Raw genomic sequence first — 16,185 nt, 5'->3', positions numbered from 1 at the left:
CATTTACGAGTTTCGATTGGCTAGAATTGCACATGCGCACTTGTGCTAATCTAGCCTGATATATTTAGACTATGCTGAATATTCATGACACTTCATTTAAATATTTAGCTTTTTTCTTCTTTTGAAATATCTGTAAAATTAGAAAGATATAAATATAATAACAAATAGACAGAAAACGTATACAAACATGCCCATATTTCATTCACACCTTTACTATAATCTTCAAATAAGATCTGTTTCCATATTATTTAACATAAAAATATATCCTTTGTTCCATAACAATATACAAAATTAGTGATATAAAATGATAATATTTTAGTAATAATTCATACTTATTATCTGCCCAGTTCAGTTCCAACCTTCGTAGGGTGAAGACGTATTTTCAATACGGTCCAAGCTATAAAAAGATACCTTTCTTTAAAAAAAACCCAGTATTTTATTACGGTTATTTAATTGAGTATTAAAAACGCATAACAGATACGGCTATCCGTCTCTCAGTGGACCTAAAGTGTAGTGAATACGTGTTTACGTGACCAGACAAAAGGACTGCATCTCATTTTTATTAGTGTTTAAAATTATTTCATCTTATTTTACAACAGTCCTTTTGAAATTCATTTATAGTATTATAGTAAAAAACTAGTGCTAAAATAACGTAAGTGAAAAATGAAGTGCGTGAAATAAACAATGTATTTATTTTATTTTTTTTATCCTCTGGAAGTAAATTAAATAAAATATTAAAAATTAAAAAATGGCAAACCATAGCGATTCAACCAAATCACCTGCACACTTTGATATACGATTAGAACAAACAGCAATAACGCAAACTCCACCATCAGAATGGACTACAGTCATTAACAAAAAACGATTGAGAAGTCCAGAAGAAGAAATCGCGAGGAAACAAACAAGAATCAGTGACTATTGGTTGCAGAAACCGATAGAGACAAAAAACAGTTTTAGCAACCTGTCGGAAGAAATTGAAGAGAACATACAACCAAGCCCTGAAAAAGTTGTTCCCAAACCACCACCAATAACAGTCTATAAGGTAGGAATAATAAAAAACATCCATGATTTATTGAAAACCATTACTACGAACTACACAATTAAAACAGTGAGCTATGAAACAATTAAAATCCAATTGTTCGAAGCGGATCACTTTAAAGTTCTTATAAAAGAATTAGATGAAAGAAACACCCAATACCATACATTCAGGCCAAAATCCGAGAGAACATTTAAATTCGTATTAAAAGGATTACATCACGGGACGGACTTTAACACCATCAAGGTAGCACTAGCTGAAAAAGGCCACGAGGTCGTAAATATTCACAATATACGACATCACACGACAAAAAAACCTCTGCCTATGTTTTATATAGACATAAAACCTAATGGAAATAATAAGGCGGTGTATGAAATCACCAAATTGGAAAATAATATTATTAAATGCGAACCACCACATATAAAAAGAATTATACCACAATGCACAAGGTGTCAAGCGCACGGGCACACAAAGACTTACTGTCGCAAATCATATAGATGCGTAAAATGTGCAGGAGAACATAAGACAGGAGATTGTACTCGTAAAGTTCGAGATGAAAAAGTGAAATGTGTTAACTGTAACGGAAATCATCCAGCGAACTACAAGGGTTGCGCAGTTCACAAGCAACTACAGCAAAAACTCTATCCTGCCTTAAGGGAAAAAAGGCATCAACAAAAACAATCCACTACTACCAATCTACCACTACCCACCAGAACAAGTCAACCAGACATAACTTATGCCCAAATAGTTGAAAATGGTTCAGCACAAAAACGAGAAACAATATCTCAACCTACTGAAACTAGCAACATCTCAAGATTAGAAAATATGATGGCCAAACTAATGGATCAAATGAGTACGATGCTTGGTCTACTCACAACCGTCGTAAGCAAACTTGCCTAATGCCTGAAACCAATAGCTACAAAATCGCCGTCTGGAATGCCAATGGGCTCCAACAACACGCCAGGGAACTAAAAATGTTCGTAAATGAACAAAATATTGACGTTATGATGGTTTCCGAAACACACTTTACGGACAAGAATTATCTGAAAGTTCCTAAATATAAGCTTTATCATACAAATCACCCTGATGATAAAGCACATGGAGGTACAGCCATAATAATTCGAGATGATATAAAGCATTTCGAAAAAGAAAAATTCCGCAAAGACTACCTGCAAGCCACCAGTATAACCATAGAGGAAGCCCATGGACCATTAACAATTTCTGCGATTTATTGCCCACCCAAACATAACAACAAGGCAGAACAGTTTCAAGAATTCTTCAGTACGCTAGGTAATAGATTTATAGCAGGAGGAGATTATAATGCAAAACATTTAATGTGGGGTTCAAGAATAATAACCTCAAAAGGTAGAGAACTGCTCAAAGCCATAAGGAAAGATAACTTACAACATATCTCTACTGGTGAACCAACATATTGGCCTTCAGACAGAAATAAAAAACCAGATACAATAGATTTCTGTATTACAAAAAATATTGATCCAAAAAAGTGTCAGGCAGAATCATGCTTCGACCTGTCTTCTGATCATTCACCAATAATAGTAACAATTTCTTCAAAAATTACCATCAAAGATAAACCCCCTTCTCTGTGCAATAATAGAACTAACTGGCCCTCATTTAGAGAAAACTTAGACCAAAATATCTCTCTAAACTTACCGTTACAAACTGAAATGGATATAGAAATAGCAGCAATAAATCTTACAAAAAATATACAGGAGGCAGCATATTCCGCGACTCCCAACAGTGAAACATTTCCAAGAAAAAATACACATATATCATGTACAATACAGAAAAAGATAGCAGAAAAAAGAAAGTTACGACGAAATTGGCAACAGCAAAGGACTGAAGAGAATAAAAGAAAATTTAATAGGGCCATAAAAGAGCTGAGAGATCTAATCCAAATTGAACAAAACCAAGGCATTCAAGAATACCTAGAAAACTTGACATCAACTGAGGCTACAGACTATTCGTTGTGGAAAGCAACAAAAAAGCTTAGGAGATCCCAGCAGCATAACCCACCTATTAAAACAAGCGAAAATAATTGGGCGAGAAGCAATAAAGAGAAGGCCGACGTTTTCTCAAAACACTTAAAAAATGTTTTTAAACCTTTCCAGACTCAGCTACATAAAGATGACGAAAATAAAATTACTAGCTTTCTAGATTCGCCATTTCAAATGGATTTACCGCACGAGAAATTAACGGTCAAAAAAGTTAAACATACAATAATGAGAGAGATTAATATTAAAAAAGCTCCTGGTTATGACTTAATTACTGGCAAAATTTTAAAAGAACTATCAGAAAAGGCTATAAAACTATTAACATATATATTTAATGCTATGCTACGAATTAATTACTTCCCTAGTATCTGGAAAGTAGCTAAAATATTAATGATACTTAAACCAGGAAAAATACCAGAAGATGTGACCTCCTACCGACCTATAAGTTTATTACCAGTAATCTCGAAAGTTTTCGAGAAACTATACATAAAAAAACTAAACTATATAATAGAAAAAAGAAAAATTATTCCAGAGCATCAGTTTGGCTTTCGCAATAAGCATGGGACTATAGAACAAGTGCATAGACTAGTAAACCAAATAAACGCCGACCTAAATGCCAAAAGATATTGTTCGGCTGCTTTCCTAGACATATCTCAGGCTTTTGACAAAGTATGGCATACGGGCTTGCAGGTTAAACTAAAGAAACTTCTCCCTCATCCGGACTATCAGCTACTAAAATCGTATCTCACTGACAGACATTTTATTGTAACTCAAGGCGATGAACATACCGAATTAAATCCCATATATTCAGGAGTTCCGCAAGGTAGTGTACTGGGTCCAGTACTGTATCTTCTGTATACGGCTGATCTGCCCACCACAAAAATAACTACTGTGGCAACATATGCAGACGATACAGCAATCTTAGCATCCCATGAAGATCCAGTCACAGCATCAATAAACCTACAAACCCACCTGGAGCAAATACAATTATGGTTGAAGACATGGCGCATTAAAGCCAATGAATCAAAATCCACGCATATAACGTTTACCCTGCGTAGAAGAACATGTCCACCAGTAAATATCAATCATCGTCAACTCCCCCAAGCAGAGCATGTTAAATATCTTGGTATGCATTTAGATCGACGCCTAACCTGGAAGAAGCACATACTCTCTAAACGGAAACAACTAGGACTAAAATTATATCAAATGTATTGGCTCATTGGGCGCAAATCCAAGTTATCATTAGATAACAAGGTATTGCTGTATGAGTCTATACTCAAGCCCATTTGGACATATGGAATTCAACTATGGGGTACCGCTAGCAAATCTAATATATCCATCATTCAACGGTTCCAAAATAAGGTGTTGCGTGCCATTGTTGATGCTCCGTACTATATTTCAAATAAAGTGATACAACGCGATATTCCTCTAGAACCTATAACGAGTGTAATCCAACGTGTTTGTGTGAAGTACTTCGAAAGAGTGTCAGTGCATCCCAATGTACTCGCTAATCAGCTAAATATGCGACGTGATAGTGAAGTGCGTAGACTAAAACGTTTAACACCACCTGATCTGATTACTGGACATATGTAGAGTTTAGAATAAGCATTAGAATAAGACTAATTAATTAAGATAATATTTTATACAGAAGATTGCTTAATGAAGTGATTTTCTACATGCCATGTATATATAATATAGACATAAGAAATACTTATTGCCAATAGGGCAGATTGTGGACTCACGAAGAGTAATAAAAAAAAAAAAAAAAAAAAAAAAATTATCTGCCCCTAATTTTACCACAATTACGGTAAACAACAAGGCATATATAGTGAACAAGTGCGTATGTGCGGTTCTAGCCAATCGAAACATGTATAGACATGGATGTAAAGGATTTTTACGTCTTTACTTAACACCTCCTTAAAGAAATGGCACAGAAATGTACGTGGTCGTTATTCCATCCGGACAGCTTATAGTTGTTATAAAAATGGTTGTTGAGTACCGATTGTACTTTGGTTCGCCCGCTTGCCCACGAAGGTTTTCCAATCGGTACTGTCTAAATACCTACCAAATTTTCTACCCAAATTTTCATAGTGCTCAATGTTAATTAAAATATTATGTATCTGTATATCAAAACATATTAAAATATATGCAAACTATCTCAAGAAGAAACATTCAGTAGCCTTTTTAAATGGCATTTAATTAAATATAATTTCCATTAATTTGCAATGATCAACAAAACAAGTATTAATTATTACATTACTGAACATTATAACAAAGTGTAAACAAGATTATCTTATAGGACTATAACAACTTTAGAGCATCAAATACATTATATTTTCTTACTTTTGTAATAAATAATAAATTTTATAAAGAATAATAAATCAAGTAATGCATGTTTGTATATTAAAACATTGATATTAGATGATTAAAACAATAATGAACATAAATAGGTATTTTATTTTTTACAATTTAGAAATGTGCTTACAATCATTAAGTCAAGTATTGATTTTTCAAGGCTTAGATATATTTAAAAAATAATCAAAATAATTAATACAACGTTCAAAGTATAAAATGTCCTATAGTCATTCACAATTTCTCTTAAATGTATCCTATGTGTTTCATATGTACAAATTATGTAGTTAATTTCATTTATTTTCATTACTTCATTTATGTATTCATATAGTTTTTATCTATTATCCGTATACCTCCTGTATTCTTTATCAAGCTGATTAAAAGACTAATTTATTTATCTAAATTTTAAATTAAAAAATTACATCGTTCTTTGCTTATTTATTTCACTCTTCGATCTCGCCTTTACAGATAGCTCATCTTTAATTTGTTTTCCACAACTTTCTTTATTTACTGCCTTCTACTTTGTCTTATGTTCCGCATGGGAACTAATAGCTCACCAACAAATGAATAACTAAATTCCTATGAAGCTATTTTATAATTGTTAATATTCTTTGCAACATTCATTTAAACCCTTGATGCACAAATTAACGTATTTATTACCTACAATACTCGATTAGGATTTTGTTAAAAAACATTTACTAAAGAAACCTGAAATGAATCAGAAGTTAATATCACCAAAATACACAGACAAATTTTAATAACCTTTAGAATTATTTCTAGTACAATGATATACTATGTCTCCAGAACAAACAATTGCTATCAGTCTTATGGCAAGAACCATTTTTCTTAGTTGTTTTATGTTCAGTAGACATCGAAATTAAATCAAAAGCTGATTTCTAAATATCTTGTAAACAGACGAGGACAGACGAATCTTGTTATTCTCGAATTTTGTTAATCTATATTGGAATGAAATGTTCAGGTCGATATATGATTTTTCCTGAAATGGTTTAAATACACTAGTATTTTGTAAGAACAGATCAACTCGTCTCATTCACTCACCAGTTAGGTAGGTCGAAAAACTGATGGCCAGATAGTCTGTCGCTTGTAGCAATTGTTATTGAGTATCGATTCTACCTTAGATGGCCCGTTTGCATTTGATGATCTTCGAAATGGTACTGTTTCTTCCCAAACTTACATGATACCCCTCTACAGAACGTTTTTCCAAATTTTGGTGATCCAAATTCCAGTAATCATTAAAGATATTGGACTACTGCAATTAGCCTTTGGTGGTCTTTCACCCTAATACCATACCCAGCTTGTGTCCAAATTCCAGTAGACTACGTTAATTCCCAGCAAGTTCAATTCAGCTTTGATGGCCTTACACCTTGTACTGTGATCAAGTTAGCCGGAATCCATAGACTAGGGTTGTTTTTGAAAGCTTGAATGTTTCCAAATTGAAAAATTTTATAGCTCGGGGTCTTCAAGCATCTTGTATCCACCTTTTGTGACGTTACAGCTTCGGCTACCATACTTTTGACCGGACTCCACTTAACTATACTAAGAAACGAATCAAGTAACTGCGAAACGATTGCCATTCCAACGTCAATCTGCCTTCTTTCCTTGATAATTACTTTGATTCCAGTTAATAGAATAAATTCAAAAGGGAACAGCCCTATGATCTCCCAGAATCTTATCAATCATAATCATCAGTCCAATCACCAATGCCACGAATTATAAAATGAGACACAATTTTATACACAAAAAGTATTAAGTTTCTTGAAAACTGTTTTATATAGAGGAAAGAAAAGACGACTTGTCTGAGGCTGATACAAAGCTGAGGTGATTATGAGTTTTACAGGAAAGGAATATAAGAAAACAGACCAAACCCATCAACCTTCGTCAACACGTTGCAACCACAACCAGCCAGGGGAATATTCGGTAACGAAAAAGCTGAAATGAAGAAAAAACTTTTCATGTAGTATAGTCACATTTACCTTCAATATAATTTTTCCATCATCCAATTTGAACACATTTTGGTTTTAAAGGGTGGCTGATAATCCTGGGAATAACAATATATATGAATACAAATGCTATATAAATAATTGTATAGGTATCAGGTAAACGCAATGCTAAATCACACACACACACACGTAATTTAGCTAACTGGGTTGTTTCTTTCAATGGAAATGACGACTGGTTCTTTTATTTCCTCACATACACTGGATACACAACACTTTTGGGAAGGAATATATATTGTGTTCAAATAATAATGATTATAATTAAAGCACAAAAATGCCGATCATACTCAATGTCACAACAATGGCGTCCCATAGAAAAAATAGAAATTTCACGGTATAGGCGACCTTGGGGAAATGTTTTGTTTAGTTCAATCAACTGTAGCGCTGCGATCGCAAATTGTGATTGGCTAGTTTAAATTCCTGGTGCCGCCACTAACATGAAATGTGATTGGTCGATCAAATTGTGTGAAATCAGCATTTTCTATGGGCATCCATTTTTATGTTTGTTGTTTGTAGGTTATGGTTTTTGTTTAGATCACGAAATTTTCGTTTTACGTTGTGCATATTTTCTGTTTTACATTAATTATTATGGAGTAATAATATAAAAATTGATGACAATGCGTCAGTGTAGTAAAATATGTAGTGTACTGGGGTAAAATTTTACTACGGAAATTAGACATCGTTTCCCAAAGAATGATCTCGCTCCTTTCTAAAAATGGGTTGATCAAGTAAATAGTAGTAAGTTACCTGGATAAACCACAATGCAAATATATCAACGTCATGGTGTTTGTTATGGATATTTTAGTGAAAAATTTAGAATTATCCTTCCTTCACGAACAGGTATTTGGGTAAATGCATATCCATCATTGGTTTTATTAGGTACATATAAAATTATCTATCTACTACATGTCTGTTTATATATTGTTTGTTAAAGAAATTCAAAACGTTATGAAGATGTTAGTAGTAATAAAATTCAATTAATCTACCAAGTTGTTCGTATGCTGTCAGTGTAATGTCTCTACATAAAGAAGTCTTACAAGAAGGTAACAATTAATATAACTGGATAATTAGTAGTAATAAATACTACTTTTAATTGTAAAATATCCCTAAAATATTTGCAATACTTTAACTTTTTAGAACAATCAGTGTTCAATCATTTTATAGTAAAGGTAAAAATTTAATTGCTACTTTTAGGGGATTTATTACCTTAAAGAAATCTATTTTGTCTAAATTTACAAATAACTACATTTGTTTAACAAATCTTAACCAAGATTGCTTAAAGATTTTTGTTGGATCTATTAGAGGTCATGGAGATAGAAACAGCATCCTTCCCCTAGTATGTTCGAGAAATTTTTAAAAAGGCTCATCACTTCAATTCTTTCACATCATTCTTCCGGAGAAAATTGTGAAGAAGATGAACATGTTAGATAACTTATATTCTTTTTTAACGGGAGATCTAGTACCACTTGAGGTTGTTAAATCACCAGTTGAGTCTATATTTTCAGTTCTAGAGAATTTTGCTCTGAGGAAAACAAGAGTCTAATATTGTTTTTAGTCTTATTTCAGGCTATTTAACAAAACTTCTGAAAAAGAGACAACATGCAATATTTGTCTACATTCTATATTAAGTTGTTCCACAGATTAAATACTCTAAAATCTAAATATTTTTAAAAAACACATAAATTTTTAGTGTTTCGACTGTCCAATCCATAATGATTTTCAAGACCAAATTTTAAGTTATTATGAGGTGTGATTGTATTTTTGGTTTAATGAAGTTAATGCAATATCAACAGGGAACGATTTAAAGTTTACCTTCAATATATCAAGATAAGTTAGAACTCTAATAGATCCCATAAAATTGATGGCACTAAACATATATGGGAAGGCGTTATAGAAGAATTATAGATATTTTAATATTGCCTAGAATAGAGTTCATAATTTTTTTTTGCTTTTTGTTTATATCTATTTGTATTATTTACACTTATGTATATTTGTATAGGATTTTATTTTAATAAATTAATTTTAAAATTTAAATTTGATTTTTATTTAAATACTATTGGCCAACAAATGTGACGTCACAAAATAATCAGGGGAAATGGCAGAGCAATCAAAGCAAAATATTTTCCTTACAGGTTTCTATATAACTATTTTAAACTAACCAATCAAATTCGCGTTGTCAGAGCCGCCAATGCTTGGATTAAGCGAAACTTTGCCCCACTACTTACCATTGCAGTTGCATACCCCTGTGGCGTCCTAAAGAAACCCTGGAAACAAACAATCGGGTTGTAGAAATTAGCCAATCAAATGCGTGTTTAAGGAAATTCAAATGAACGAATCAAAAAAGTGGTCTCAGAGCCAGCCATTGGTTGGACCAAGCAAAACATTTCCTCAGTTTCGCCTGTTTAAGTAAAACCTCTATATATTCTCTATGGTCAAAGTTGATGCGATGACAGTGTGACGTCATAAATTTTGTCCACTGTTATTTTGGGAGAATTATAGTATAGTCTCATCATATTCACATAACGCGTACTTTAAAAATAAACCCTCAACAAATTTACAGTCCTATATACTATTTTTTATATATTATAATTTTTTTTAATAAAAAGTTTGGTACTGTAGTGGCTGAATTAAATTTCACATGAAACCAAATAACGAAAGCAGATGCTTGTTATGTTGTTTTTGGGGTGGCACCAACACAATTTCGCAAACGCGTCCTCGATTCCATTTTAACTGGGACATGGTGCAACGCTGACCAATGCCAGATTAGAAATGATATTCTCACTGCGATATAATTTGGGTCAGACTGGAAAATTTTATAAGATTCTTTTCGGCGATTCTAGACTGGATCCAGAATACGTTTATTAATAACGACGAAAATAGTCGCCATTTAGTTGTGAAAATCCGAAACAGAAACGAAATTTATTGCCAGTGTTATTTTATCTTGTATGTTTGGTAAATATGACATGTTTATAATATAAAATAACTATCAGACATTTTTGTTTGAATATTCTTCTATTCATCAATAATGGGTAATAGAATTAGGTTTTCATATATTATTTTATTTTTATTATAGTCAGTTCAACGTCATATATAGTCTATCCAAAGTTTTTTTGTACATACGTCATTAAGATTTTTAACATATTTCCTGTAGCAATTTGTAAATTTCTTTTAGAATCAGACAATGCTTTCCTTTTCGTTTTATTCTAGTCACATAGAGACATAATGCTGTCTGATAAGTACGAACATGTCATCGAAATAACCTGCCAAAGTCGTCCGGTTGTCAAACGTATGCAAAATTCTTCACAACAATAGTGATAAAAGGTTATAAACCGGCAAATGTTATTTTAATTTTTTGTTTGTTTTGAAAAATTTTAAATTGCTGCTTATTATTACTCTGATTAAAATTAATAAATCATCAAATATAATCAATTACTTTGAACAGGAACGAGATAATGGAGGCCCTCTTCTTGTCAGTAAAATTCGTTATGCATTTCTACTGTTAAATATTAATTTGCTGCTATTTTTATTTAAAATATTTTATAACCTGTTGCAGCTGCACTGAATATTAGTATGGAAATGTATAGTATAATTAAGATCAGCTTGATGTTTAGAGAGAGATCTATCAGAGATGAAATGTATGAAAACATGGAGTAGTATTTCCATACAAACCTAATTTAATACAATTATCTCAAAGGAAACTGTAGTAGTCTAAAAAGTATTGAAGAGGTGTAATGGAACTTTCGGATGTTAAAAAGATTTTTTTTGAAGAATACAATTTTTAAAAGCATGTAATAAATTGAAAGAAGACTTTTTATTTAAATTTATGTGTTTAAATGAGACAAGAGATACTGTAGAAAAGGACCATTATACCCATTGGTCACTCATGGCAAGATGATAATAAAAATAGTGTTATGACAACAAAAATTGATGTAAAAAAGTAAACGTTGGAATATCAGTTGATTAGGTTTTATTAGTCATAATATTTATTCATAATTCATTTCATATATATATATATATATATATATATATATATATATATATATATATATATATATATATTTTGTATTTCATGCTGGAAACAGGAATGGTTAATAACACCTTCGGTTTTGTTAAATTGGATCAGATATATTGAAGAAGAAATTGACAAATGATGGAATTGTGAACCAATGTTAGATATATTGGAAATTAACTGCTTAGTTATTCACTTGAATTAAACTATCGGTTATATGATATGATTCAAAGCTGCCAATTTCTAAGACAAGGTGATGAGAGTGGAAACAAGCAAAGGTGAGTATAGAACTAATATATGATAACTGTAGAAAATATTATTGTAGAGTGTAAAAAAATTATGTGCACAGATATGTGTGTAATTGTTCAGAATATACATGAGCCTTTGGTTAAAATGTGTCAGAAGAGAAAGAATTGTAACTCTTTTGCAGATATGGCAAATGCATTCAGGAGAATGCAGTGATTAAATCTAGTTTCATCAATAAAGATGTATATAAGTATTAACCGAACAAACGAAAGAGAAATACAGTGATATCAAAATGTCTTTACAAGGAAACAATGTATCGAAGGACACAAGAACTAAGCGTTAAAGGTAAATATGTTCTGTAAATATGTTGGATATACAATTGTTAATTATGTGGATTATGTCTCCAGGTGACACAAATACAAACGCGCTTAGAACTCTAACTCATAGGTGGCATGGAAAAGAGTTAAATGTAAATATATTATTTATCAAACACAACTCTAACCTACAAACTAATATAACTGTATACTTAAGTATAGTTTAAAGTCCTTCGATAATATATGCATTACATTTATTACAGTTTTAAAATAAATTATATTTGATAACAGTATTTTTGTTTAATTTTATGTTTGCTCAACTTTGTTGTACATCTAAGCCAAACTGAACTAAAACATAGAGTTGTTACGGCAACATTTCGACGTTTTAACGCCACAAATTTAGATGACGTATGTACAAAATAACTTTGGTTAGACTGTACTATTGTTTTATATATTTTCTTTCTTCATTTTTGTTATAAGGTGATATCGGGCTGAATGAGTTTGTTGGAGACGTAGTGCCCCATGCATGGACAATGACTCGCAATGAACATATTATTCTGGAACCTCTGGAGGATAGTAATGTAAGATTTGCTTATAGTACCCCACAGTTCAATACCATATGTCCAAATGGGCCTAAGTATTGTTTTATACAGCAAAACCTTGTTATCTAATGATAATTTAGATTTACGTCAGCCAATAAATTTGGGTTAGTTTAAGCTCAAGCTGTTTACGTTTTGTCACTATATGTTTTTCCATGTCAAACGTCGATCAAAATGCATTCCCAGATATTTAACATTGTCTGCTTGCGGAAGTTCATAATTATTCATTTTAACTGAGGGTCATGTTCTTCTACAAAGGGTGAACGTCATATGGGTAGATTTTGTTTTATTTGCTTTCATACGCCACGTTTTCAACCACAATGCGACTTTGTTAAGGTGAAGTTGGAGGTTGCTTGTTGCTGATATTGGATCATCGTGTATATGTTGCAACAGTAGTGTTTCTTGAGGTCGGTAGGTCAGCTGTATACAATAGATATAACAATGGGCCAAGAACACTCGAATTTATTGGATGTAGGTCAGTGTATTTGTCTCCCTGTTTTACAGTAAAATGTCTGTCTGTGAGGTATGATTTCAGTAGTTGAAAGTGCGTATGGGGCAAAAGCTTTTTAAATTTAACATATAGTCCAATGTGCCACACCTTGTCGAAAGCTTGATATATATTGAGAAATGCAGCGGAGCAATATTTTTTATCATTTAGATTTTTATTAATTTTGTTGACTAATCTATATATTTGTTCTGTTGTTCCATGTTTATTACGGAAGCCAAATTAATGGCCTGGAATAATATTTCTCTCTTCTGTAATTATTGTGAGTCTCTTAATGCATAGTTTTTCAAAAAGTTTTACAAAAGAGATTACGGGTAATAGGCTTATAGGACGATAAGAGGAGACATCTTTTGATTTTTTCCTTTGTTTTAGAATCATAATGGTTTGAGCCACTTTTCAAGTGCTAGGGAAGTAATTAAGTCTCAGCATGACATTAAATATGAACGTTATTAAATTGATTCACTTTTCTGAGAGCCCCTTTAAGTGTCTTCCAGTAATTAAGTCAAATCCGGGAGCTTTTTTAGAAATGATTTCTTTATGTATTGTTAGTTTAACTTCCTTGACAGTAAATATCTCATTTGCGAGATCCATTTGAAACGGAATTTTTAAAAAAGTCAACGGTGTTATTTTTTTCTGTTGCTGATATTTCAAACGGGTACGGATTAATTACTGTTTTTGAGTGTTCAGAGAAATCCTCCTCTTTACCTTTATCATTCCCAGCCCAGGTGTCCAATTTTAATGGTTGGATTATATTGTTGATAAACATCTAAGTAACTTCTTAAATTAAAATTAACCGAAATTTAAACGAGATTTCAGTAATATAACTAAATACATTAGGACTAAAACCGACAATGGCAATATTGCTATATCTATTTTTATTATTAAATATATTTTCCGTGAAAGGGCAAAGTCATCAAATATCTGTGAGGTCAGATGCATATATTAGTGGCTATTGCCTGTCGAAATGACGATATTGGTCTGGATATAGATCCAATCACAGAAGTATTTTTGCATGTTATTAGCATTACGAAACCGTATGCTGGCAAATTTGCACTGTATTGTTCTGAATAAGTGATAATCAAAGGCCGCTATGACCTGTGAGGACACTGGATACGGCGAGGCTTCCCATTTCAATGTGCAGCGCAGCGTTGTCATGCAAGATGGTGAGTTTACGTCTGACTATTGCTTGTCTTTTATACAACAACATGTTTATTGATATCGATAACCACTGGTTATAACAGTTTCAATCGGTATACGATTCGGAGTTTATGACCATGACTATTCCACTTCGGTATCACAAAGTTCTACATCTACATATCTTGTCTACTACATGGATCTACTACATAGACAAATTTATGGCTTTTTATTATTAGTATTATCACAGAACAACCATTTTTAATTGCCAGTAATAATATGCCACAGGAACCTGCCGATATTGCGATATAACGATATTTAATAAAATATCCATATATCGATTTCGATATCCAAAAAACTATCGATATACCGGAGAAAAAAATATCGATTTTTGCAAAAGATATTTTTAAGGACAAATAAAAATATTGATATATTGGCCCAAGAATACATAGAATGTAACATTTTAAATAATAATGATATATTTTATACGATATATATTAAAGGTTTACATAAAATAACATTTTTTAAATGTCCAAGAATTATCTTTTTTTTAACTTCGAAAAATATCGAAATACGTCGGTCAGTATATCGATATACGGATAAATGATTTGATTATGAATGAGACTGTTATATTGAAACGGCTTTAAGTGACATTTTCGGTCTATTCCTTTTGGTACTATCTCATCTTATGAAAATATTTGAAAACAGTTTATCAACAGCTAAGCTGTTTGAAAGTTCTTTGAGAGTTCGGTTTTCTTTCACTACGTTTTACAATTTATTACCTTCGATTTTTTTTGGTCCTCCAGACTACTTTTTGCCATCGACATCAAAATCGCCATTTTGAGATCATTGAAACTGAAACTGACAGTTGGGATATGATGAAGCTGTATCTGCTAGAGTTTATGAAATTATTAGATTGGCTTGGAAATCACTTAATAACTGGAACACTATTATATTATATAGCAAAACATCAAAACCATTGAATTTAACAGTTAAATGCAGTAGTTTAAATTCATACTTCGCATGTTTAACAAAAAGTCGCTGATCAAAATATATATAAGTAAACTAGTTGATAGTGCAACGAATGCTTTATAATATCTATATCGAGCAAAAGAACACATAATATAGCTAAAATTTTTTTCTTTTATTTACATGTTGACATAATGGCGAAGGAAGTCTAATGTTTGGGAATGAAATAAATTTGTGGTAATGGTTTTGCTCGAAATATATCAGACCCATATTTATCCAGTTGTAATTCCTTATGTGCAGCGATCCATCCATACATGTGGTTCGTTGTGTTGGGAAAGTTATGGATTTGGGCGCGGCTTTCTTTTTTCTCGGTTAACACGTGCGTCAGATACTCGGATTCCTCGCTTTTTTCTTTCAGAGATTTGTGTAGACAGCTGATGCAGATAATTTTATTATTATAGGCGGTAAAGCAGTTTTAATATTATGTTTCATGTTACTACGTACTCGTATTCATCCATGATCCATCCCCAGTTATTTCTCCATTGTTTCTCCGAAGCATCTTCAGATCGTATCAAGCTTTTCCACATCTCGTCGGCCTTCATTATATCCCTAACTTTTTTCTCGGACTTCGGTAAGGCCATTTTGATAAAATATGTTTTATATTAATTTGTCAACGTGACAATGTCTTTCAGCAATAATTTTCAGGACATATTTCAAATATATTAGGTTATATATATTAGGTGCTTATATATATTTTAATCTACGACCTATTGGTGAAAATTTGAATCATCAATTTACCAGGAGTGCCGGATTTGTTTGTCTTTTGATCAAAACCATTCATCAAGCCATTTTCTAACTTTATCGAAATTGGCGAAGTAGTGCTCTGCAAGCACGTGTCCTATTGATGCGAAAAGTCGATAGTCCGACGGCTCAAGGTCTGGAGAATATGTCCCATCTAAGTCCTGAGTCCCTCCGGGCTTCTATGTCCGGT

General features: G+C 32.3%; 1 protein-coding gene across 1 annotated transcript; it reads right to left on the bottom strand.

Moving 5' to 3' along the window:
- Nucleotides 1-15,361: 15,361 nt before the first annotated feature.
- LOC143204948 (uncharacterized) lies at nt 15,362-15,878 on the bottom strand. Its single transcript, XM_076417905.1, has 2 exons — nt 15,699-15,878; nt 15,362-15,628 (listed from the first exon to the last, which is right to left on the bottom strand). The coding sequence occupies exons 1-2, from the start codon at nt 15,833-15,835 to the stop codon at nt 15,403-15,405; spliced, it is 363 nt and encodes a 120-aa protein (XP_076274020.1). The 5' UTR covers nt 15,836-15,878; the 3' UTR covers nt 15,362-15,402.
- Nucleotides 15,879-16,185: the final 307 nt, after the last annotated feature.

The sequence above is a fragment of the Rhynchophorus ferrugineus genome, unplaced genomic scaffold (genome assembly GCF_030347505.1).
Source record: "Rhynchophorus ferrugineus isolate W39M unplaced genomic scaffold, kcgeb_rfMv2 rfM11, whole genome shotgun sequence".
Taxonomy (NCBI): Eukaryota; Metazoa; Arthropoda; class Insecta; order Coleoptera; family Curculionidae; genus Rhynchophorus; species Rhynchophorus ferrugineus.
The sequence above is the reverse complement of the archived record's forward strand: the minus strand, read 5'-3'. Positions and strand labels throughout refer to the sequence as shown.

Bases quoted from the DNA above. Each gene is read 5' to 3' on its own strand.
- LOC143204948 (XM_076417905.1), bottom strand. From the start codon at position 15,835: ATGGCCTTACCGAAGTCCGAGAAAAAAGTTAGGGATATAATGAAGGCC. The intron at 15,629-15,698 runs GTACGTAGTAAC...TATCTGCATCAG, and splicing joins TGGATCATGGATGAATACGA to CTGTCTACACAAATCTCTGA.